The sequence below is a fragment of the Toxorhynchites rutilus genome, chromosome 2 (genome assembly GCF_029784135.1).
Source record: "Toxorhynchites rutilus septentrionalis strain SRP chromosome 2, ASM2978413v1, whole genome shotgun sequence".
NCBI classification, from domain to species: Eukaryota; Metazoa; Arthropoda; class Insecta; order Diptera; family Culicidae; genus Toxorhynchites; species Toxorhynchites rutilus.
In genome coordinates, this window is record NC_073745.1 from 299,933,828 (window position 1) to 299,958,819 (window position 24,992).

At 41.8% G+C, this 24,992-nt stretch overlaps 1 protein-coding gene across 1 annotated transcript in view; it reads right to left on the minus strand.

Moving 5' to 3' along the window:
• Nucleotides 1-12,060: 12,060 nt before the first annotated feature.
• Nucleotides 12,061-24,992, minus strand: part of LOC129766907 (serine protease inhibitor dipetalogastin) — a 209,845-nt gene continuing 196,913 nt past the window's right edge. The window contains exons 2-5 of the mRNA XM_055767504.1: nt 14,451-14,868; nt 13,971-14,384; nt 13,703-13,894; nt 12,061-13,637 (exon numbers count right to left, since the gene is read on the minus strand). Coding sequence (XP_055623479.1) covers nt 13,091-13,637; nt 13,703-13,894; nt 13,971-14,384; nt 14,451-14,868 — 1,571 coding nt within the window. The 3' untranslated portion in view covers nt 12,061-13,090. The remainder of the gene's footprint in view (nt 13,638-13,702; nt 13,895-13,970; nt 14,385-14,450; nt 14,869-24,992) is intronic.

Here is a 24,992-nt window from a genome sequence, read left to right on the forward strand (position 1 = left end):
ATTTCCAGTCTCAAGGCAGTAATTCAGGAATGTTGGGATAGAATCAATATGGCAACACTTTAAAAGCTGTCTGACTCGATGCCAAATCGAGTTTTCAAAGTGATCCGAAATGGAGGTGGACATACTAAATATTAGCTACCGATTGGACTTGAAATTTGCCGCACAAATTTTCTTTTATTGAAATTTTAGGATGGGGCTAAACGAATGTCCACCCTGACTCCACATATTCGAATTACTTGGAAAACAAAAAGTGAATTTATACTTTTTTTTAGAATGAATTGGATGGAAATAAACAATAATCGTCTTTTATGAGCAAAACTGTACAAAGATTTGAATTATTTTTAAAAATATTGAGATAAAACTGCTAAACGCTGCTAAACGAATGTCTACCACTGTAATATGGATATGGATAATATAATATGGAAGAATCTCCATGTGGACAACAGTGGGAGGAGTACAGTCAATGTCCACGTTTGTCCACGGAGGGGGAGGAGGAAATCGTTTGAAATGTGAAATCGTGCTTTTTCTGTCCATTATACTACCACATAAACAACTGGCCATTTTATCCCCACTGACCATTTCACCCTCCGTAACCGTATATTGTGGAACAAAATCATTAGATTGTGCGTTACGTTTTCATGCTTTAGGTGGCGTTACACTCATATGTTTCTCGATGTGTTTAAGACTCATACACAGGTGGCGCGTTCGACACTAAAGCAAAGCTTCAAAGCTTTTTGGTTTACCTCTTACCAGCAGGGTTGCCAATAATATTTTTCAAAAAACTGGAAGATTGATCTAAAAAAAACTGGAAGAAAACTGGATCCTGTGAAATCGTTTTATTTTGAGAATTTCGACTTTGATTTATCTAAAATCATTTTTTTTACTTATTCCAATTCTTAAGAAATAGTCCTTTGAAGCGTATGTAGCTCATAAAATAGCTAAATAAACTATTAATTACCCATTCGAGCAGATCAAAATAACGTTTCCCACCACCCGAACATTACTGTAAAACAATATTTGAGGATCGTTTCTTGTAGAACCTCTAGAAATATGGTTTTATTTTGAAAAAAAAAATATCTCGTATTTATTTTCAGAGCAGAGTATCTAAAGCCCTCAAGGAGAACGGCTGCAAGTTGTTGTTCGTGGCTATTATCTAAAGGAAGATAAATCTCCTCTGTCGCGATTGAAGTTCGATACAGAGTACGCGCGATTGATAACGGAACATATCGCCGGGAATATGGGTTTTAGAGGATTCTCTCGGTTACCTTCTCAGGTTAACAAAAGATAACTCTCCTCCGTCACGATGAAATTTCTAGAAAGCGTACGCGGAACTTCGGGTTTCTAGAGGAGTTCTCTCGGTTTCTCAGGTTTCCAAAAGATAACACTCCCCTTCGAGATTGGAGTTCGACATATCGCTGGTCCGATTAGTTCTAGAGTTTTTTTCCAGTTATCTTTCCAGGTTTCCCAATAATAACTCTCCGCCGTCACGAATGGAGTTCTATAAAGTGTATAAGCTACGAATAACATAATATATCGGCGGGATGATTGATTTTAGAGGAGTATTTTGAGCAGATTTCCCACAGTTAACTTTCCATCGTTGCGATTGGATTTCGATTGGAAAAGATGCATGCGATAAATAGTAGAATATATGGCCGGTCCAATTAATTGTGCTGGTTTTTTCAGGTTATCTAAAAATAATCTTTCCTGCCATGTTGTGGCACATGAAATTTTCGGATTTTCATTTCGTCGAATGGTCGATTGGTGTAAACGAATGTAAACGGAAGGAATTTTACTTGTTTTTTTTTACATTCATATCAATTAAAGTCAATAGAGCACATTGACCCTATGAACTTCTGAGCTATAGAATGATTTGGTGGACCTATAACTTCTGATGTTTATAAAAATTTTAGGCCAGCATAGCAAATACACCTTGGATCGATCGGAAAAATAATATCAACAAACAAAATTGGTCAAGGAATAAGAAGAGTGAGAGAAGGATGATTTTTATACATCGTGAATTTATTTTACAAAAACTTTGTAAAATGATGCAACCATATAAAAAAACTGGATACAACTGGACAATATTTTAAAAAACTGGAAGTTTGTAAGGTTTAACTGTTTGACTGGATCGAGGAAAAAAACTGGAAGAATCCAGTTTAAACTGGAACATTGGCAACGCTGCTTACCAGAGATGCCAGAGATGTTCTTGTGCATATAGATATCTTCACGGATCTGTTTTGAAAATCAATAATATTATTTTGTGCTATATATAACATCTTCAGTTCAGCAAGAATCGGAAATTCTCAGATCGAAGTTATATTGTGTTCGTGCTCGTGAGTGAATGAGCTAAAACAGTGAGTTTCAGCTAGACAATCATTGGATGGATTATTGGATTGTCTAACAAAAATTTGTTTCGGAGAAAAATAGTCTACAGCTATGATAAGTGATCGATACAAATGAAGATTTATTGAGAATAAATACAAAATCAAAAGGACCAGACTGGACTAGTTGTGGGCTGTCCACATACCACGTGGACAGAAAAAGCATGATTTTAGACTCCCCCTCCCCCTCCGTGGACAAGCGTGGACATAACTAAACCCCTCTCCTCAAGTCCTCGTGGATATTTTTTGCATGTTTTTTCTGTTCTTTTGAGTTTTTTACTAACATTACCTGATAGTTAATTCGTATCGCTATTCTGTTTCTTCCAAATTCCATTCAAGTAGTCTTGATATTTCCGTTGTTCAATTTCGCATCAAAACATCCTTTATAGGTTTCGAGCAGATCATTCTTAGATTTGACACGTGCTATCATTATATATCTTATGATATTTTATGACAAATTCTAATAGCAATCGTTTCTTAGAGGATGATAGCTTGAAACAAAGTTTGAAAAAGTTTTTGGAGAATCAAAAACCATTATATTAAAAAGATAGCAGTTTGCTGGCAAATAATTAATCGTGAAGCAGTATGAGAATAAAAATTTATTATTTTAAATATCAGGATGAGTTCGTTTGCATATATCATGCCGTCCGGGAACTAGCGCGTCACGAATCTATCCTGCACGTACGCAATGAAAATCTGGACTATCCTTTCATGAGTCGGTTGAACTGTTCAACTGTTCTAAATTCCACTTATTTTACGTCCTGTTACGATTTGAAAAATGTCTAATCATCGACACGGAATCAGGAAATCGAAGCAAAGGCATCCAAAAAACTCACTCGAAAGCGGTTGCTCTTTTCAAACGGACCCCGGATTTGTCACAGAAAAACACAGAGAAAATGGCACGAGCTTCGCCATCTCAAATTCAAAAAACAAATGAAGGAGTGGTTTGAAAAATGTCGAGATACAGGTCGTATCGAACCGTAATGCGAAGTAAAATCTGGAATCAAAGGAACGCTCAAGGATGCTCTACAACAGGGGTTTTTTTTTTCCCCAAAATATATTTTTATTAAGGCACATGTGGCGTTAGCCTGACGGGGCCGGGAGTCCAATATTTTGACAATTTTTGTCTTACAACTATGTTAGTAATATGTAACCGATTACTCGCGGTTGGCTCGAGGTTAGTATTACAAGTGTTCTCATAATTGGTATGTTGCAGTCTTCGATGCTCTGTACGTGTGCCCGACACGGGATACTTCCTATTAGGATGCAGCTGACCATTAATCAGCAACGCCCCCCTAGTCTGTACCCCATATCTAGCGTGGTGCGTCTTTCTCGACTCGAGGAATCCAGGATAGAATGGTCACTAGCCGGCGCAATCATCAGCTCGTGTAGAGTTGTCATGAGCGGTACAACCTTTGGCTCTTGTTGAATAATCAGTGGACTGCACAACCTTCGGCCCGTGCATCTGTAAAGAGTGTGTGTATGTATTGCCGCGACTAAGTAAAAGTTTATCGATCGGATAGGAGGGATATGAAACGGGGACACAACGAAGGAAACATCATTAAACGTTGACATCGGAGTTTCTGAGGAACAGGTATAGATGAAGCAGAAGATCAGGATCCCGGCTACCTAAGATATCCCGGACGGGGATATCCGATTGTCTGCCTTGTGCTCTCAGTGCTCTAGAGAGCTGAGAGCGAGCAGCATGGAAACGGATACACGACCAGACAGTCGTGGTAGCCATCGCCACAATCACAAAGATTGTTTGCTGCGAGCCCAATGCGATAGAGATGCGCGTTTAGGTTGTAGTGATTGGACATAAGCCGAGATATCACGCGAATGAAATCACGACCTACATTTAATCCCTTGAACCATGCACTCGTCGAGACCTTAGGGATAATCGTGTGTAACCAACAACCGAACTCATCTTCACTCCACATGCGCTGCCAACTAACGAGTGTGTCCTGACGAGGAATGTGAAAAAATTCATTATAGGCAATTTACCTTTCAAAAAGTGTGCCTTCTGAAGCGCCCACCTTAGCTAGCGAGTCCGCTTTCTCATTCCCCGGAATCGAGCAATGAGAGGGAACCCATGCTAAGGTAATCTTGAATAATTTTTCGACCAAAACACTCAATAGTTGCCTTATTCTTGTTAGGAAATAAGATGAGCATTTATCAACTTTCATTGAGCGGATTGCCTCTATTGAGCTGAGACTGTCTGAAAAAATAAAATAGTGGTCGATGGGCAATGTTTCAATGATCCCTAATGCGTAATATATCGCACCCAGTTCAGCGACATACACGGAACAAGGATCTTTGAGTTTGAAAGAGGCACTGTAATTTTCATTGAAGATGCCGAAGCCAGTGGACCCGTTTATGTATCAACCGTCAGTAAAGAACATTTTATCAGATCCAACTTTCCCATATTTTTCCGAAAATATCGACGGAATAACATTGGAGCGTAGGTGATCTGGTATTCCATGGATTTTTTGTCGCATGGACAGATAAAAAATGACAGAGGAATTGCAAAAGTATGGGAAGCAAACTTGGTTGGAGATGCCTGGTGAAGGGTGCACGTCGTGGGTAAGGTACTCATGGTATAAAGACATAAAACTTGACTGAGGAGTCAGTTGGAGTAGATTTTCGAAGTTATCAATCACCAATGGATTCATGATCTTGCAACGGATGAGAAATCTGTAGGATAATTCTGTGAACCGAAGAGTAAGCGGGGGTACTCCTGCCAAAACTTCGAGACTCATCGTATGTGTCGAATGCAAACACCCATGGCTATACGCAAGCAACGATATTGTATCCTCTCCAGCTTGAGAATATGAATCCTGGCAGCTGATCGGAAGCAAAAACTGCCATATTCTAACACTGACAATATCGTTGTTTTGTACAACTGAATGAGGTCTGCTGGATGGGCACCCCACCATGTTCCGGTTATTGTTTGGAGAAAATTTATTCTTTGCTGGCATTTCTGTTTCAAATACGCAATGTGTCTCCCCCAGGTACACTTAGAATCAAAATATACACCCAGGTATTTGAAAAACATAGAGTGTTGGATCGTTTTGCCGGATAGGTGAAGCTGGAATTGGGCGGGTTCGTGCTTCCTAGAAAAAACGACCATTTCAGTTTTCTCCGTAGAGAATTCGATACCCAGCTTGAGGGCCCACGTGAACAGATTGTTCAGGGTATCTTGCAACGACTTTTGCAGAACGACGGGATTAGTACCCGTGATGGAAATAACTCCATCGTCTGCAAGTTGTCTCAGCGTGCAGTCTCTAGTTAGACAATCATCCATATCATTGACGTAAAAACTGTACAAGAGGGGGCTTAGGCAGGAGCCTTGTGGTAGGCCCATAAAACTGTATCGAGAAGATTTCAAGCTGCCATGATTGAAAAACATGTGCTTTTCTGACAGTAAATTGTACAGGAAATTATTCAGAATTGGCGAAAGTCCACGATTATGAAGTTTCTCTGAGAGAATTTCCATGGAAACTGAATCAAATGCCCCTTTGATATCGAGAAAAACGGAAGCCATTTGTTCTTTGCGAGCAAATGCGATTTGGATTTCAGAAGACAGCAGCGCGAAACAACCATTTGTCCCTTTACCTCGGCGGAAGCCAAACTGCGTATTTGACAGCAAATTGTTCGTTTCGACCCACTTGTCCAAACGAAGTAGAATCATTTTCTCTAACAATTTACGAATACAGGATAACATTGCAATCGGCCTATACGAGTTGTGATCGCAAGCCGGCTTGTTGGGTTTTCGTATGGCTATCACTCTCACTTGTCTCCAGTCATGCGGGACAATATTCAGCTCCAGAAACTTGTTGAACAAGTTCAGCAAACGCTGTTTTGCCAAGTCGGGAAGATTCTTCAACAAGTTGAATTTAATCTTGTCCGACCCCGGAGCTGAATTGTTACATGAGAGGAGGGCAATTGAGAATTCTACCATCGAAAAATTCTCATAATCGCATTGGAGCGGAATATCGCGTACGACGCTTTGTGTAGGAACAGAATCGGGACAAACCTTCCTTGCAAATTTGAAAATCCAACGGTCAGAGTATTCCTCACTTTCATTGGTATGGTTCCAGCCACGCATTCCCCTAGCCGTATTCCAAAGAGTACTCATAGCGGTCTCCCTTGACAAACCATTGACGAATTTCCGCCAATATCCACGCTTATTTGCTTTAATCAGACCTTTTAGTTTGGCTTCTAGAGCTTGGTACTTTCGAAACCATTCCACTAATCCAGTTTTCCTGAATTTTTTGAAAGCGGATGATTTTTCAAGGTAGACCTTTGAACACTCCCTGTCCCACCAAAGTGATGGAGGACGACGTCGGAAAGTGGTAGCCGGTACACGTTTCTTTTGAGCTTGAAGTGCGCTATCGTAAATCAAACTTGATATAAAATTATACTCTTCAAGGGGAGGAAGTTCATGCATCGAAATGATTGCTTCAGATATTAATTCTGAAAATTTTCTCCAGTCAATATTCTTCGTGGGGTCATACGCAATATCGACTGACTCACTAGATTTTGATTCATTGGCGATCGATAAAATTATTGGTAGGTGATCACTACCGTGGGGATCTTGGATTACCTTCCATGTGCAATCCAGGGATAATGAAGAAGAGCAGAAAGATAAGTCTAGCATGCTTGCCCGTGCAGGAGGGTTGGCTATCCTAGTTGCTTCCCCAGTATTTAAAACTGTCATGTTGAAGTTGTCGCATAGATCATAAATCAACGTGGCACGGTTGTCATCGTAGAGTGACCCCCATGCTGTTCCATGGGAGTTGAAGTCACCTAAGATTAACCGCGGCTCCGGCAATGCCTCGATAATATCAAAGAACTGATGGCGGCCTACCGTAGTCCTGGGAGGAATATATATCGAAGCAATGCAGAGTTCTTTGCCATTGATTTGTATCTGGCAAGCGACAACTTCAATGCCTGTAATTGATGGGATAGTGACTCTATAGAAGGAGTGACGTTTTTTGATCCCCAATAGTACGCCACCAAACGAGTCGTTACGATCTAGGCGAATAATGTTGAAATCGTGAAAATTCAGCTCGTCGGCTGAACAAAGCCATGTTTCACAGAGAGAAAATACATCACAGTTAGAACTGTGAACTAAAAATTTAAATTGGTCTAGTTTAGGGATGATGCTTCTGCAATTCCACTGTATGACAGTGGTCAAATCCTTGACCTCTTGCGCTGAATTAGGCATCGAGGGAAATGAACGCTGCTAAAAAGCCACATTTTTCTTTCAAAAATGTTCTCACAACCGGAAGCAAACATAATACTATGCTTTTAAGAGGATCGTTTATATTTAAAGCATATAAAATGTTATCCACAAGGTCTGAAAGCGCAAGCAGGCCAGGTAGTGGCTGTTGCTTCGACCGCGAAAATGGAACAGACGTGTTCGTTGTTGTTCCGGAAAGTGCTGAGGACCCCTGGTTGGTAGCATGACCACGTAAACCGGGAGGTACTTGCTTCGGCCTATTCTCAGCACGTTCAGTTCGAGGCTTCATTCCAACTTGGGAAGTTTCGGTATTCTTTCTGGGGAGTGAAGGAAAAGAAGTAATTTTTCTTTTCCTGATGGCACCCTGCGATGTACCGGAACATCCGGCATTGGGAGCGACAGCAACAGGCTCGTCGTTCTGCAGAATGGAGTAGGGATTGTCCTGTGTCGTCGGCACGGAACTCTTAAGCATTTCTGCAAAAGTCCGCTTGGAACGTTCCTTTAAGGAACGCTTGAGTTTTTCCCCTCGTTGTTTGTACACCGGGCATTGAATAAGATCATGAGGAGTCCCGCCGCAATGAAGACACTTGTGCTCTTTCGCGCAAGGATTCTCATCATGGCTCTCTCCACAATCTGCGCAACGTTTTTTATTGCAACAATAGGCGGCCGTGTGACCGAGTTGCATACATTTGTTGCATTTCATTACCCGGGGTACAAACAATCGAACAGGTAAACGAAGTGCCCCTATTGCAACGTAATTTGGAAGGGCGGAACCCTCAAAAGTCACACGAAAAGAGTTTGTCCGATTGAGAATTCTTTTGTCATTTTTATGTGACACAGATTTCAGTCGATCGCATGCAAGAATCTTCACAGTTTTTAGTGTGGAGTTCTTGAAGCGACCGACACCATCACACCACATTATCTCTTTTCGGGTCAAACCCTTTTCGGTTATTACGCCGTCTATTTCGACGTTGCAACAGGGTACGTATACACGATACTCAATCGCAAAGAGGTCGCAGCGCGTTATTTTGTTCGCTTGGGTCCTGCTTGAGACGACAACTCGTAGTTTGTCTGGCCCCATCCGTGTAATTTCGGTAACGTCAGAAAAATGTTGAGTTAGTTCCTTCGAGATGCGAATGACATTGAGAGGTTTGGATTTTCGTCTAAAGTACACAATGAATGGGCCTTTGGAGCCTTCAGGGTATTCTTTAGGACGAAAATCCTGTTTCTCGTCGATTTCCTCATCTTCGGAACTATCAACTTCGTAAACAGAATTTTCTACCTCAATTTCTGCTTCATCCTCCTGCTCTTCAGGAGGAGGTTCGGTATCAGAAATATTCAATTGCGTCAACGGGGGGTCCTTTCCGCCCTCAGCCATATTAGAAAAATCGGCCAACTGTTCGATATGAACAGAATATAATAATTATCAAAATGAATAAGTAAAAAAAAATATTATAAGGTTATATAAATATAAAATATTTATATTAATTTATTTTATTTATATAAAATTCTAAAATGAAAAAAAAGTTCCAATAAAATTTCAACGGTAATGTAACTAAGAAAAAATAGACACCCCTAATGCCAACGTTTGGCGATTTGGTAAACACACAGATGAACAATGGTGTAAATCGAGCACAGATGGTAGAAGGAATGATAGGAGGACAAAAGAAAAATAAACTTATACTTGCCGCTGCTGTGTGGCGTGTGTGATGAATCTGTCTGAATTGTATCCTCTGCGTCTCGGTCGCGCACCACTTTGAGCTTCGCTCTACTCGCAAGCGCAACCGATGAAAAAAAACACAGTCTGATTCGATGTGGAAAAAAACACCTTTGTTGGATCGTTTCGAAAACCTGTCCGATCTACTTGCGAGTTATCGAATGAATCGGGTTCTCAAAGTGGTCGATATCGACCCCCATGGGTCGATTTCGGTTTCCCGGGGGTCGACAGAAACGAAAATTGATTTTGGGGGTCGACATTGGCTGAATATCGACCCCTATAAAATAACACAAGTTATTTTTTGAAATATTTAAGATGCATTCAATTTTTAAGATCTAAGTTTGATTATGTTTGATTAAGTTTGATTGTGTAAAATTTTCTGAAAAAATCTATATATCTGTATTTTTAGCAAAAAATCTGTATCAAAAAACTAACGGAAAAATGGAAGGAAACGTTTATTTTCATTTCGAATTTATTGTTTTTATTCATGGTTAGCTTAAGTCGTATCAATACAACAAAATGAAAGTTTTCGTATAATAAATTGTTTTGTTGAACTTTACTTTTCTTCAATTTTCCGTCAATTTCCGTTTTTGTTGGCATTGTGAAGCGAGAATATTCACTCAACACACGCTGATGAATGTGGAATTATAAAAAATTGTCTCAAAAATATCCTTAGCAGGAACGGAGAAGTAAGGTGCCATTTCATATGGTTGTAAATTTTCATAAATCAAGGTACATATCTTCATGACTCAACGATAAAAAAAACAAAGTCTATAAGTAAGAAAGTAGACAGAGCAAATGAACTGTAATTAGTTTGTTAGTTCAACATTTAAATTAATGTTTTAAAAAATATCTTCAAATTCTGTATCTTTGCAGAAAATCTGTAATCTATATATACAGATTCTGTATCTGAAATTTGGCGAAAAATCAGTAAAATACAGAATATTGAGTATATGTGGCAACCCTGAGAATGATTAATATCTTAGTAGAAAATATTATTGCTGCAAATTTTAGAAACTAAACAAGACGATGATTGTGCACAAGATGCAAATAAAATATACAAAAAGTACAAGATGAAAAATTCGGCAAGTAAAAAAACGTGAACAGGTTCGTGCAAGATAATGTGTCCTTCAGGCATGTTTAACATTTCTCTGTATTTTAAACATATACGCGATATAACACGAAGGAAGGAGGTTGCAAGTTCATATGCGTTATGTAATACGTTGGAGCATGAATGATAATGTGCTCAACTTTTCTAATTTGATTCAAGTGATTACAAGGTATTTACATGAGATGGGTCGCGAAGAGGGAAAATGTTATTCAATTTATTATAGACCAACAGATTTGCTCTCCAGCTGGACGACTCTTCATTACCCAGCAATGAAGCTCTGTTGTTGGGGTATGTTCGATACATTAAAGATGAAAATATGTGCCAAATTATTTTTGCTGCATGTTTGATATTTTGGTAGTTGTGGATAGATTGGTTTGCGATTTGAATGTTTTTATAGTTTGTGAGTAATTTGTATTAATAATTATTTATTGCACTTGATATTTACTAAATTTTATCTCTATTTATTTTGTTGAAAATGATGAAAAAATATTTTTACTCTGCATTATAGTGACTTTCAAAACTTTTAGCTGGTTTGTCACATTACTTCCATTTTTTGGAAGAATGTCAGGAGTGTGAATTGAACTCGTGATCTTTTGCGTGAGAGGTACGGATGTTACAACAACGCCAGATCGCCTCTGTGAGAAAATAATGTCAAGTTTATTCATTTAACCAGTTTTAAAATTGATGATTATTCAGTAAGAAAAAAATAAAGATAGGATTTTCAAAGAAATTTGGCTATGTGGGTCTAAGGTAGGAACTAATTCTGGAAAAGGGGTCTCCTGCCCAAAACAGTTGGAGAACCCCTGCTCTACAAGAATTTGCTGATGATGTGTCGTTATGGATGATGGAAGATGTTTTTTTTCGGAAAAACAAAAGGACAATTTAATACATACCTCGTTAGATCTGCAAAGTGCCCAGAAAGATACAAAAAAAATTATCAAATTCCATTAATAGCTGCAAACTAAAAAATGAACCTTTCGTAACTCCTGCAACAATAAACCAGGATTCGTTTTGAAAAGCAGTTCCTTCTGAAGATGTTGACTTTTTCTGTCTTGAGTTTATCTGCTTTTATGACCCGTCATGGCAATCTGTCACTATTAAGATATGGCCAAACGTTTATAAAGTACAACGAGGCGCCACTTTGGTTCCCAAGAAATTATATCCGGGCCAAGCTAAGGCTGATTGAGGAATACAGGTCGATTGCTAAGGGAAAACTGTATAACTAGTTGTGAAGTTGTTCAACGGAAAATGTAATGTAATACCAAACAAGAGGTAAAACTAAGTACTAAGGATGGAAAGTTTAAAAAAAATCTTGAAAATGCAGAATAAATTTCAGACTTCATTTATACTATACTTATTAAGCGTGTCCAAGTGAACATTATTCATAACCCCTAATAATGTGGACAAGCGTGGACACTCACGTATTCCTTACCCCCATAAAGTTGTCCACGTGGTATGTAATTGCAATCGATAATGGCTCTGCATCTGGCAGCCCTGTTTTACAGTTGGTAATGTGCTGCTTTTCATAGGGTAAGCGTCTCTCAGCATGACAAAGGATTTTTCTCAGCAAATAAAATACACATTCTGGTAAAGTTAAATTTTTCCATTTATTTCAATTTTCAGCAAAATCAATTTTTCTTGCATTGAAAAATGTGGTTGTGTTCCGCACATAACGTATTCACTTTTGACAGTCAATTTTAGGTTTGATTTTTATTTACTTAATATTCATTTATTTCTATTCCCGCTTCTCTTACTTTTTTTTTTCTTTTTTCCCTTCCTGTGCTAACAAACAAAACCTACTGAAGCGGTATACTTTTTATGCTAATCACTAACGATTCAATAAACTATCGTTTTGTTTCGAGTTTTTGTTTTGTTCTTCAGTTGAAAACATCGAAAGGCGTTCACATTGTTTTCCTTTTTTCTTTCTTTTTACCTTTTTAAATATAAATACGTTTACAATGATTTCGTTGCTCGCTCTAGCAATAAATTACATAATTTAGGTGGATCATTCACACATGCGTGCGAGCGTGATCTTACTTCGGGTGTGCTAGTTTGACTACGAAACTATTTAAAAATAATAATAAAACAAAGAAAGTTTTATTTTTTTGTTTAGCTTGTCTCCTTTTTTACACGTGCCTAATGACTAAAACTTAGCATTTGAACTAATTAGAGCCCAAACCCGGCGGTTTTCGCCGAGTGGTTCATTCTTTTTGTTGTTGTTGTGTATGTTTGTATAAAAAGTGATTTTTGTAAAAAATAGATAGTATAAAATCGAGTTTTCGTTGGAAAAATGTTTAGAAATGCAAAATGGAAGTCTTGTATTCTCCGGTCTCATTTCCATCTAGAAACAAGTGGCAGTCGAATAGTTGAGTGAGGTTGTCAAAATACTAATACTTTTCTTCCGGTCGCCATATCAGGTGCGTAACCTCGTCTCTTCGTCGCTAGTCTTTTATTTAGAGCAATTATTTTAATTACGGAACTACTCCTACACAGCCTAAACAGCCGTGATGTACGATAAGAACAGTTTGTGGCAATGAGTCTTCTTTTTTCATCACTGATAAAAACTCAACAAGGAAGACAGAATTGATTGGTGAAACAGGCTTGCTGACTGATGTGTGCCAATTTTGGGGATGTTTCTAATACAAATAGTTGTGCGAGGGTTCCTCGGGTCTACCGCAGGGTCCAACGTGTTTCTTCTGAACCAGCGACCTCGATCGGCAGTTTTCGATGCTGAGGAAGCACTCGTTCGAGTATGTTTTCCCGTCCGTGCCACACACCGGTTCGAACTCCTGCGGGCAGATCCTCGAGCATCCCTTGAAGGTGAACGCAGCCAGACAACGCTTCATCGGGACCACGAACATGTGCTTGCCACAGTTTTCCTTTCGCATGTGGCACTCGTTCGGGTAGAGTTTGTTGTCCGATCCGCAAACGTAGTTTGTAAGAATCCTTTCACAGTTGGCTTCACAGTTAGCTGTCGTAGCGCAGTTCTTCAGCGAAACCGGAACCACACGAAGTCCGCAGGTCTTCTGCCTCAGTTCGCACAGGGATCGGTAGGTGTTACCATCGGAGCCACAGATGGGGGTAAGCTTTTCCTCCTCCTCGTTACATTCCAAGCATTCGTTTATATCGGACTTTGTTTTGAGTTGAGTACAGGCACCGATGTGAGCTAGCTGGACGCCTCGTCTAAAGGAAAAAATATTAGATCAATACTTCATGGTTAGCATGGAAGACTACGGAGCGATACATACAAACAGGTAGCCCTTGCCAATTCACATTCATTGTTATATGTTCGGGAGTCGGTACCGCACAACAGATCCTTGTGATCGCCGAAGAAGGAGACTCCATTCTTCGAGTGGTGTTTGCAGGCTGGAATGGACTTGCAGCGGCTCATTTTCTGCTTGCATCGATCAATGGATACGGCCTGAATCTTTTTGCGTTGACTAAAACCACAAAGCAAACATATCGATGATTTTTTTTCCAATTCACAATTTCCAAGACTTAAGACCTAAAACCTACCCACAGTTCAGCATTTTAAGTTCACACATCGACGTGTATACGTTCGAATCACTACCACAGATCATTTGCTGGTTTTCGCGAGGGCATTCCGTTGGGCAATCCTCGATTTTATTGGTTGCAGCAAGCGAACTACCTCCGGCACGTTCCTGGGACATACAGTACGAGATGGGAACCTCGAACACGTGCTTTCCACAGTTGGACGACCGCATCTTACAGGCGCTGGCGTACAAACGTCCATCCGAACCACACGTTGGCCGGGCAACACGCCAGCAGGATTCCCGACAGTTGCGGGTGCTCTGACAGTGCTTCCGGCTGGTTCGCACCACTCCCTGGCCACAGGTCATCAGTTTCATCTGACAGGTTGAGTTGTAAACGTTGCCGTCCGAAGCGCAAACCGGTCCATCTTGGGGGGCACTGTAATGAACACAAACCATTATTCAAAATTTGAACCCACCCACCAATGAATCAACTTCAAATTGCCTGTTGCAATCCACCGGACACGATTCCCGGATAACGCTTCCGTTGGCGCAAGCCCCAACGTGGGCTATCGAGACGGCAGCCGTGCCAACCCGGCAGGCCTGCACTCTCAGCATGCACCGATTGAGATACGTTCTGCCGTCGGTTCCGCAAACCAGATCCTTGTCGGTGGGACAACGGTGACCACATTGCGACCCTTTGGCCCGCTCGCATCCACTCTTGTCCTCCGTCACACTGTTCGGGGCGTTCTTGGTGCACGTTTTCTTCTTCATCTCGCAACTGTTGGCGTAGATGAGGCCATCCGAGCCACAGATCGCATCCTGAATTGTGCTGGCCAGTGGACACGAGCGCGGACAGTGCGATGAAACTGCTTTGCCCTGCCGGTTGGGCGAGTCTGTGTCGATGAGGGCCGGTGTGGCCTCTGTGGATGATAAGAAGCAGAGGGAATGGGATGTTAGTATGATGGAAATATTTAGAATACGACAATTATTCTTCGTAATTATCATTTCTGGTCGCTTCTGGTCAATCGCCTGCTTCAAACGGTCAAGCTGCTCATAGTAGAGATCCGAGTTGAGGGTCTGACCATAGTTGAGCAGCTCATAGTGGATGATTCCCTTCCAATCCCACCAAACACACAGCAAAACCTTCCTGGCCGTCAATCCGGGCGCCAAGCCGTCCAAGATGGTTTGGACCGGCTCACCGCGCTTCGACCACGACTTTTTTCGCTTTAGGTTGTCGTACGTGATCCTCTTTTCATCACCAGTCACCGTCTTCTTCAAAAATGGGTCGAGTTCGTTCCGTTTCAGCGGTGCATCGCAGGCGTTGATACGGTCTAAAAGATTTTTTTTGCGTCAACTCGTGGGGCACCCATACATCCAGCTTTTTTTGGAATCCAATCTTCTGCAAATCGTTCCAAACGGTTTTATGGTCTATATACAGTTCCTGGCCAATCGAGCGAGTGCTCACATGCCGGTCTACTTGGGTGATTTCAACGATTTTATCGGTTTCCACGACGATTGGCTTACCAGTACGGGCTGTATCTTCGACAGCCACTACATTAGAACGAAATCGATCAAACCAACGCTATGCTGTGCGAATCGTTACAGTATCGGGTCCATAAACTACACGATTTTTTTCGGCCGCCTTCGTTGCAGTTTTATCTTGCAGGTAGTAAAAACGTAAAATATGGCGAGTTTCTTGCTTGGTTGACTCCATCCTTGACGCGCTATAACTTGAAACTGAAAAGGACAATCACAACACTGTCAAAACGACACTTGTAGTACAGATTGTCGTCTTTAAATAGCCGTATAGTATGACCCGATGCGATAAGTACAACACAAGACATGTTTAAGTATTGCCATATATTGATAATATACGACATTTCTTTTTCCCCAACCCAATGTGTAAATTAAAAAAAAAAGTTAAAATGAATGATAATTCCAAATTCGGAAAATTGCAAGTCGATACTGTGCTTCATATTTTTTTTTTATCCAAAATATATATTTTTATTAAGGCTCATATGGCGTCAGCCTAACGGGGCCGGGAGTTCAACATTTCGACAATATTTGCTAACAACTATGTTAGTAATATGTAACCGATTACTCGCGGTTGGCTCGAGGTTAGTATTACAAGTGTTCTCATAATTGGTATGTTGCAGTCTTCGATGCTCTGTACGTGTGCCCGACACGGGATACTTCCTATTGGGATGCAGCTGACCATTAATCAGCAACGCCCCCCTAGTCTGTACCCCATATCTAGCGTGGTGCGTCTTTCTAGACTCGAGGAATCCAGGATAGAATGGTCACTAGCCGGCGCAATCATCAGCTCGTGTAGAGTTGTCATGAGCGGTACAACCTTTGGCTCTTGTTGAATGATCAGTGGACTGCACAACCTTTGGCCCGTGTATCTGTAAAGAGTGTGTGTATGTATTGCCGCGACTAAGTAAAAGTTTATCGATCGGATAGGAGGGATATGAAACGGGGACACAACGAAGGAAACATCATTAAACGTTGACATCGGCGTTTCTGAGGAACAGGTATAGATGAAGCAGAAGATCAGGATCCCGGCTACCTAAGATATCCCGGACGGGGATATCCGATTGTCTGCCTTGTGCTCTCAGTGCTCTAGAGAGCTGAGAGCGAGCAGCATGGAACCGGATACACGACCAGACAACATGCTCGATGTCGTGGTAGCCATCGCCACAATCACAAAGATTGTTTGCTGCGAGCCCAATGCGATAGAGATGCGCGTTTAGGTTGTAGTGATTGGACATAAGCCGAGATATCACGCGAATGAAATCACGACCTACATTCAATCCCTTGAACCATGCCCTCGTCGAGACCTTAGAGAAAATCGTGTGTAACCAACGACCGAACTCATCTCCACTCCACATGCGCTGCCAACATACGAGCGTATACTGACGAGGAATGTGGAAAATTCATTATAAGCAATTTGCCTTTCAAAAAGTGTGCCTTCTAAAGCGCCCACCTTAGCTAGCGAGTCCGCTTTCTCATTCCCCGGAATCGAGCAATGAGAGGGAACCCATGCTAAGGTAATCTTGAATAATTTTTCGACCAAAACACTCAATAGTTGCCTTATTCTTGTTAGGAAATAAGATGAGCATTTATCAACTTTCATTGAGCGGATTGCCTCTATTGAGCTGAGACTGTCTGAAAAAATAAAATAGTGGTCGATGGGCAATGTTTCAATGATCCCTAATGCGTAATATATCGCACCCAGTTCAGCGACATACACGGAACAAGGATCTTTGAGTTTGAAAGAGGCACTGGAATTTTCATTGAAGATGCCGAAGCCAGAGGACCCGTTTATGAATGAACCGTCAGTAAAGAACATTTTATCAGATCTAACTTTTCCATATTCTGCCGAAAATATCGGCGGAATAGAATCGAAGCGTAGATGATCTGGGATTCCATGGATTTTTTTGTCGCATGGACAGATCAAAAGTGACAGAGGAATTGCAGAAGTATGGGAAGCAAACTTGGTTGGAGATGCCTGGTGAAGGGTACACGTCGTGGGTAAGGTATTCATGGTATAAAGACATAAAACTTGACTGAGGAGTCAGTTGGAGTAGATTTTCGAAGTTATCAATCACCAATGGATTCATGATCTTGCAACGGATGAGAAATCTGTAGGATAATTCGGTGAACCGAAGAGTAAGCGGGGGTACTCCTGCCAAAACTTCGAGACTCATCGTATGTGTCGAATGCAAACACCCCATGGCTATACGCAAGCAACGATATTGTATCCTCTCCAGCTTGAGAATATGAATCCTGGCAGCTGATCGGAAGCAAAAACTGCCATATTCTAACACTGATAATATCGTTGTTTTGTACAACTGAATGAGGTCTCCTGGATGGGCACCCCACCATGTTCCGGTAATTGTTTGGAGAAAATTGATTCTTTGCTGGCATTTCTGTTTCAAATGCGCAATGTGTCTCCCCCAGGTACATTTAGAATCAAAATATACACCCAGATATTTGAAAAACATAGAGTGTTGGATCGTTTTGCCGGATAGGTGAAGCTGGAATTGGGCGGGTTCGTGCTTCCTAGAAAAAACGACCATTTCAGTTTTCTCCGTAGAGAATTCAATACCCAGCTTGAGGGCCCACGTGAACAGATTGTTCAGGGTATCTTGCAACGACTTTTGCAGAACGACGGGATTAGTACCCGTGATGGAAATAACTCCATCGTCTGCAAGTTGTCTCAGCGTGCAGTCTCTAGTTAGACAATCATCCATATCATTGACGTAAAAACTGTACAAGAGGGGGCTTAGGCAGGAGCCTTGTGGTAGGCCCATTCAGCTTATTGGCGACAACCCGGACCGAACTTCTCGGATCACGTCTAAACTGCTTAACTACGCGCTTGTAATCTTTTTCACTGACGAGGCATCCATTTATGCCGTTCTTCACCTTCCGGTCGATGGTTAGGTTCTCGAAGTATCGTTTTTGTACTCTGCTGACCGTGGATTGGACGATCCCCAGCATCTTACCGATGTCCCGATGTGACAACTCCGGATTCTCGAAATGAGTGCGCAGGATTAATTCACGACGCTTTTTTTCGTTCTACGACATTTTTCCAAATTTACGAAGAATTGACAGTGAAGCATGGCCAACGTGGTCTATACACTCTTATCTGATTATAAGCGAAAGCTGAAGATATAATTCCTAAAAATTAAATTTCTACAGCGTTTTTTCCGTGATGCAATTTGATGTGACATACCCTTTATAAATATAAAAATGGATTTCTGTCCGTCTGTCCGTCAGTCTGATTCTTATGGACTCGGAAACTACTGAACCGATCGACATGAAAATTGGTATGTAGAGGTTTTTGGGGTCGGGGAAGGTTCTTATGATAGTTCGAGACCCCTCCCCCCGCTCTAAGAGTGGGCTGCCAAGCAAACGAAACACAAATTTCTACATTACTCGAGAACTAATCAAGCAAATGGAACCAAATTAGGCACATGGAGGTTTTAGAGTGCAATAAATGTTTTTACGGTGGTTAGACACTCCACCCCTCTCTCTAAAGGGGGGGCTGCCATACAAATAAAGGACAAATTTCTGCATAATTCAAGAACTAATCAAGCAAACGGTACCAAATTTGGCATGTGGATATTTTAGGGTGCAATAAATGTTTTAATGGTGGTTTGACACTCCTTTCCCCTCTCTAAGGAGGTGAGGAGGGGGGTGGGTGCTGAACAACTCGAGAACTAATCAAACAAATTGAATCAAACTTAGCATATAGAGGTATTATGGATCGATAAACGTTTCTATGGTAGTTTGACACTCTTCCCCCCTCTCTAAAGGGGGGCTCCCATACAAATAAAACACAAATTTCTGCATAACTCGAGAACTTATCAAGCAAATGCAGCCAAATTTGGGATGTGAGGGTTCTAGGGTACGAGCAATGTTTCTATGATTGTATGACACTCCTCTCTCCTCTGGAAAGGAGAGAGGGTCCCATAAAAATAATGCACATATTCCAATCAAACATGGCAATTGAAAATTTCCGGAAAACTCTGAAGGAAAATGGAAAAATTCGAAAAATTCTATTCGCATTTGTTCTACAATTATATATTAACAATCGTTGTTAGTCCATCTGATGTTTGCGATTACGAAATTAATCTTCCTTCAAAAGTGGAAATAGTTTCTAATGTGATAAAACGCGCTTCTATATCTTCTTCTATCTATATAAATAAAAATGGATCGCCGAACGTGTTGATAAGAGCAATACTCGAGAAAGGAATTGTCCGATTTAGGGCTGTCTTTATTCTATTATATTTTCTGTATCAAACATTTATTCCACGGAGACAAATGTTATTTGCAAGTGGTCGACAAATCTTGAACGAGAATTGTGTCTGAAAATAATCTGATATTATAATGTCGAGTTTCGGTAGAAGCACTGAAATTTTATAGTAAAACATAATTTTTAAATTATTTTTTTTCCAGAAAATTTTAATGATGCCAGGTGATTTTTTCGAATGTCTCCACATGGTACGTAAAGATGTCTTCAAACGTCTTCACAGTCATATCGAAAAAACTAAAATTCATAGCCTACATTTGGATAAAGTTTGATAGCTTATTCAATGTTTATATTAATTGGCATTGTTATAAAGGGTGAACACGAAATTATTGCGACACATTCAACAGGGCATAACTTTTTTACCATTGGGTAAAAATCAACCAAATTTTGCACACTTTCTCATTGATGTGTATTGTCTATATGCTGTCAAACTCAAAGTCGTGTTTTTCGATTCAACGAAAATGGAGGTGAACCAACGCGAGTCGAGAGAACAAATTCTTTCCAAACACCTGGAATTTCCTGACCTGTCGCACCGGCAGTTAGGAAAAATGTTGAACATTCACCATTCAACCGTCTCCAGAGTGTTGAAGCGGTTCCAGGAGCGGTTGACGTTGGACCACGGCAAAGGAGCTGGAAGAAAACCGGGATCGGAGAACAAAAAGACGGAGGGAAAGGTGAAGCGGATGATTAAAGCAAATCCCAACGTCTCAAGCCGTGATTTGGCTAAAAAGATCGGCATGTCGCAGAGCCACGTCCAGAATGCAAAGAAGAGAGCTGGACTACATACATACAAGGTACAGAACTTCCCAAACCGCGATGAGCGGCTACAATCGACGGCTAAAACTCGGGCACGGAAGCTCTACAAGAAGATGCTGACAAAATAAGGCTGCTGTGTGATGGACGACGAAATGTATATAGAAGCCGATTTTAAGCAAATTCCGGGGTTGGAGTTTTTCACCGGCAAGGGCAAGTTCGATGTGGACGACAAATTTAAGAGGAAGAAAATGTCGAAGTTCGCCTCCAAATATCTCGTTTGGCAGGCCATCTGCTCTTGCGGACTGAGGAGTGAGCCTTTCGTGACAAAGGGCACAGTAAATGGCGAGATCAACAAATCTGAGTGCCTCGAGAAGCGCCTTTTGCCGTTCTTGCAGCAGCACGACGAAGCTCCGCTATTTTGGCCAGATTTGACATCATGCCACTATTCTAAATATGTCCTGGAGTGGTATGAGGCCAATTCTGTCCATTTTGTTCCAAAGGACATGAACCCGCCAAACTGTCCGGAGCTGCGCCCGGTGGAGCAGTACTGGGCAATAATGAAGCGGGAACTTCGGAAGAGCAAGAAGACAGTCAAAGACGAGAAGGGCATGTTAAGAAAATGGAAAAAAATCTGAGAAACTGGTACCGGATGACTCTGTAAAGACTTTGATGGAGGTCATCAAGCGAAAATGCGTTCAATTTCACACTCAAGGCTCCATCGATTAACTTTTCTTTTGATTTTTGAAGTAAATATATGTATAAAACTACCCTAAAATTTTGGTTTCATTCTAAACATTATAAGAAAATTGGCATGACATTTTCGGTGTCGCAATAATTTCGTGTTCGCCCTTTATAGCGCATTTCAGTAAACTTGCCTTGAGGTTTTGAAGTTTATTTCAATAAATGTGAACAAAGAATATGTTGGGGCGCTGGTTCTCCGGATTGGTGATCTTTTCACGGCGGAATCTGGTCCGTTGAACGGTAGAAGTTTACCGTAATAAAAGCGCGAACGGTAACACGTGGTACACTATTGAAATTTTATTCGTAGCGAAATGGAAACAGAACTATCTTATCCGACGGTTTTTGTTAGACTGATCTGCTCGATAAAACTGATAGTGGTTATCGAGGCAGAGTGTTTCATCTCGATAACGAGATGCGAGAGAATCCTATCTCCTATTACTACTCTCCTCCGCTTTGCGTCATGCAAAACGGATTGAGTGACTAAATATAATTATGGCAAATTCTATTAGGGTCAGCTTGTTAATTGTGGTAAGTGCCCAAACATTCCGCCCACCATTGAAATCTTGATTTCAATCATAATTTATAGATAGAGATAAATAATTCGCTTTTCTAACTACATATAAGGATACATTTCAATAAATTCATCAATACTGCATCTTCTGGAACAACGTAGTAGGGTGGTAGATCGGATCTTGAGGTATCTTCAGCGGGGGTTGCCAGATAGGTTGACATCTTCCTCTTGACGAATAGGGTGGTCCAAGTCCAGGTATCCTGCCAATTCGGTTGACTTTAGGTCGGGGATTACAATTTTCAAGGAAGCGTATTAGATACTTAACTTGCGAGAGGACCATTAGGTCCCCTCCCATCCAACATTGCGTTTGTTGCTGGCACCTCGAACGTCTGGAACGCTGCAGTCTCTCGGTCTGGTTGATTGTCAGCAATAGGCAGAACGCAAATACGTGTGATTGCCCGTTTGTAGATGCCGTCTTTCGTGCGGATGCTGACGACGCGGATGAGTCCATCGCTGCCGGGAAATACTTCCACTACTCGACCTAACCGCCACTTTTGCGGTGGCAGGTTCTCTTCGCGAACTAATACCATCGTACCGATGCGAATGTTGTCTCGTACTTTGGTCCATTTGGTTCGCTGTTGTAATCCCGACAGATATTCGGTTGACCACCGTTTCCAGATGCGGCGAAGATATTCTTGGATCATTTGCCACTGCGATAAGCGATTGGTGGGTATTTCTTCGTACGATGGATCCGGTATAGCAGTAAGGGGCCTGTGCACCAAGAAGTGGCCCGGAGTGAGGACGTCTAGATCTTCGGGATCGTTGCTGAGCTGCGTGAGAGGCCTGGAGTTGAGGAGTGCTTCGATTTGTACGAGTAGTGTTGTCAATTGCTCGGTGTTGGCCATGGGGTTTGCGAGTGTACGATGAAGATGTGTCTTCAGCGACTTGACAGCCGCCTCCCAGATGCCACCGAAATGTGGTGACCTCGGAGGAATAAACGAAAACTGAATCCCATTTTCAGTACAATGACGGGTGGTTTCCATGCGGTTCTGCTGGGAGCTAAATAAGTAGACAAATTCGTTTAGTGTTCGCCGTGCTCCAACAAAATTAGTCGCATTGTCGCAGTAGATCGTCTTGGGTATCCCTCGTCGTGCTGCGAATCGCTTTAGGCAAGCGATGAACGAATCGGTGGACAAATTTCCCACCAATTCAAGGTGGATTGCCTTGGTAGAAAGGCAAACAAATACAGCCACAAATACTTTCAACGGTGCGGACTTGCGGGTAGGTGGCCGAAGATAAAAGGGACCACAAAAGTCCACTCCGGAGTTTAGAAACGGCAAAGCTGGATTTACACGAACAAGGGGTAAATCTACCATGACTTGGTCGGAAGAATTAGGACGTGTGCGGAAGCAGGTCACGCATTCGTGTGTGATTTTTCTAGTAGGATCGCGTAAACGTAACGGCCAAAATTTTGTGCGAACGATGGCGGCCAAAAGTGTCGGTCCGGCGTGTAAGCGGTTCAGATGATAATGGCGAACAACTAATAAGGTGAACGGATGTTTATGGTCCAAAATCATTGGCTGTTTCTGGGCGTAGGGTACAGCTGCGTGGTTGAGACGACCACGAGTGCGAAGTACACCATCGACGAGTACTGGAACGAGCGCTTTCAGCATGGAGGTTGGTTTCACGTGACCGGTTGTTCGGATGGATTGTAAATCAGCAGCGAACGATTCCTGCTGGGAGAGTTTCACTAGACATATTAACGCTTCTTCTAGCTCGGCTGTTGATAGTGGTCCGGAACTTCTGGATTGTCGATTTTGCTTGGTTGCATTCCTGCAGAATCTACGTATGTAGGCTACTAAGCGAACTAAATTTGAGAGAGACGATTTAATTGAAAATACAGTGCTATGTACGACGGCAGGAAGAGCCACTACTGGTGTCTCTTGCAGTTGTTCTTGAGTGAAGATGTTGTCTGATGTCCGAACAATCTCGGGCCAGAATCTATTTGGCTGTTGCAACCATGGAGGCCCTTGCCACCATAGTGAATGGTCGATCAGCTCTTTGGCTGGCATACCCCTAGATATGACATCTGCCGGATTTTCGACACCGGAAACGTGTCCCCAGACACCTGAAGCGGTAATTTGCTGGATTTCAGCCTCTCTATTGGAAACGAACTTTTTCCAGCGCGATGGCGATGCTGCTAGCCAATGCATAACAATCATTGAGTCCGTCCAGAAGAACGGACGGGCTGCAACTTGCAGACTGCTTTCCACCTTCTCGAATAAGTGACTTAATAGAAGCGCTCCACAGAGCTCAAGCCGTGGCAATCGAATAGTGAGTTCGAGTTTTTCAGTCGCCTTAGGGGCGACTTTCGATTTTGCTGTGAGCAAATGTACAGAAACTACTCCAGTTGCAGAAATAGTTCGAAGAAATATACACGCACCGTATGCGCTTTCCGAAGCATCGCTAAAGCCGTGCAGTTCTGTACTGACAGGATCTGTGATTGGTGCCGCCCACCGTGGAACAATAAATGTGTCGAGAATTTCAAGATCTTTCCGGAACTCTTTCCAGAATTGTTGATGATTTTCCTTCAAAGGGTCATCCCAGGAAACTTTCGCTTTCCACAGCTCTTGCATAAAGAGCTTGGAGCGTAGAACGATTGGCCCCAACAGACCAATAGGGTCGAATAAACGTGCTGCTTCGGACAATACCAAGCGTTTGGTAATCGGCGCTTCGTAGGACCAATCAGGTATCTTAAAACGGAAAACGTCGTCGACTGGCTGCCACAGTAAACCAAGAGTTTTTACTTGTGTACTCGATGAATCGAGCTCCAATAAATTTCTTTCTTCGCGAAGCTCCACCGGAATATTTTGAAGAATAGTCACGCTGTTGGATGCCCATTTATGCAATTTAAATCCCGCAGATTGCAAAAGATCGTTCAGTTGGTGGCAGAGTTTGATTCCTTCTTCTTCGGAATCTACCTCACAAAGTAGATCGTCAATATAAAAATCCTTAACGAGGACTTTGGCTGCGTCGGGATGGGCCAATTCACCATAAGTGGCGAGTTGTTTCAGGGCGCGGGTTGCTAGATATGGGGCCGATGCGGTGCCGTAAGTGACCGTCAGCAATTCGAAGGTTTGAATGGGTTCCGACGGAGAAGACCGGAAGACGATGCGCTGGAGCAAACGATCGCTGGGATATACCAGCAGTTGTCGGTA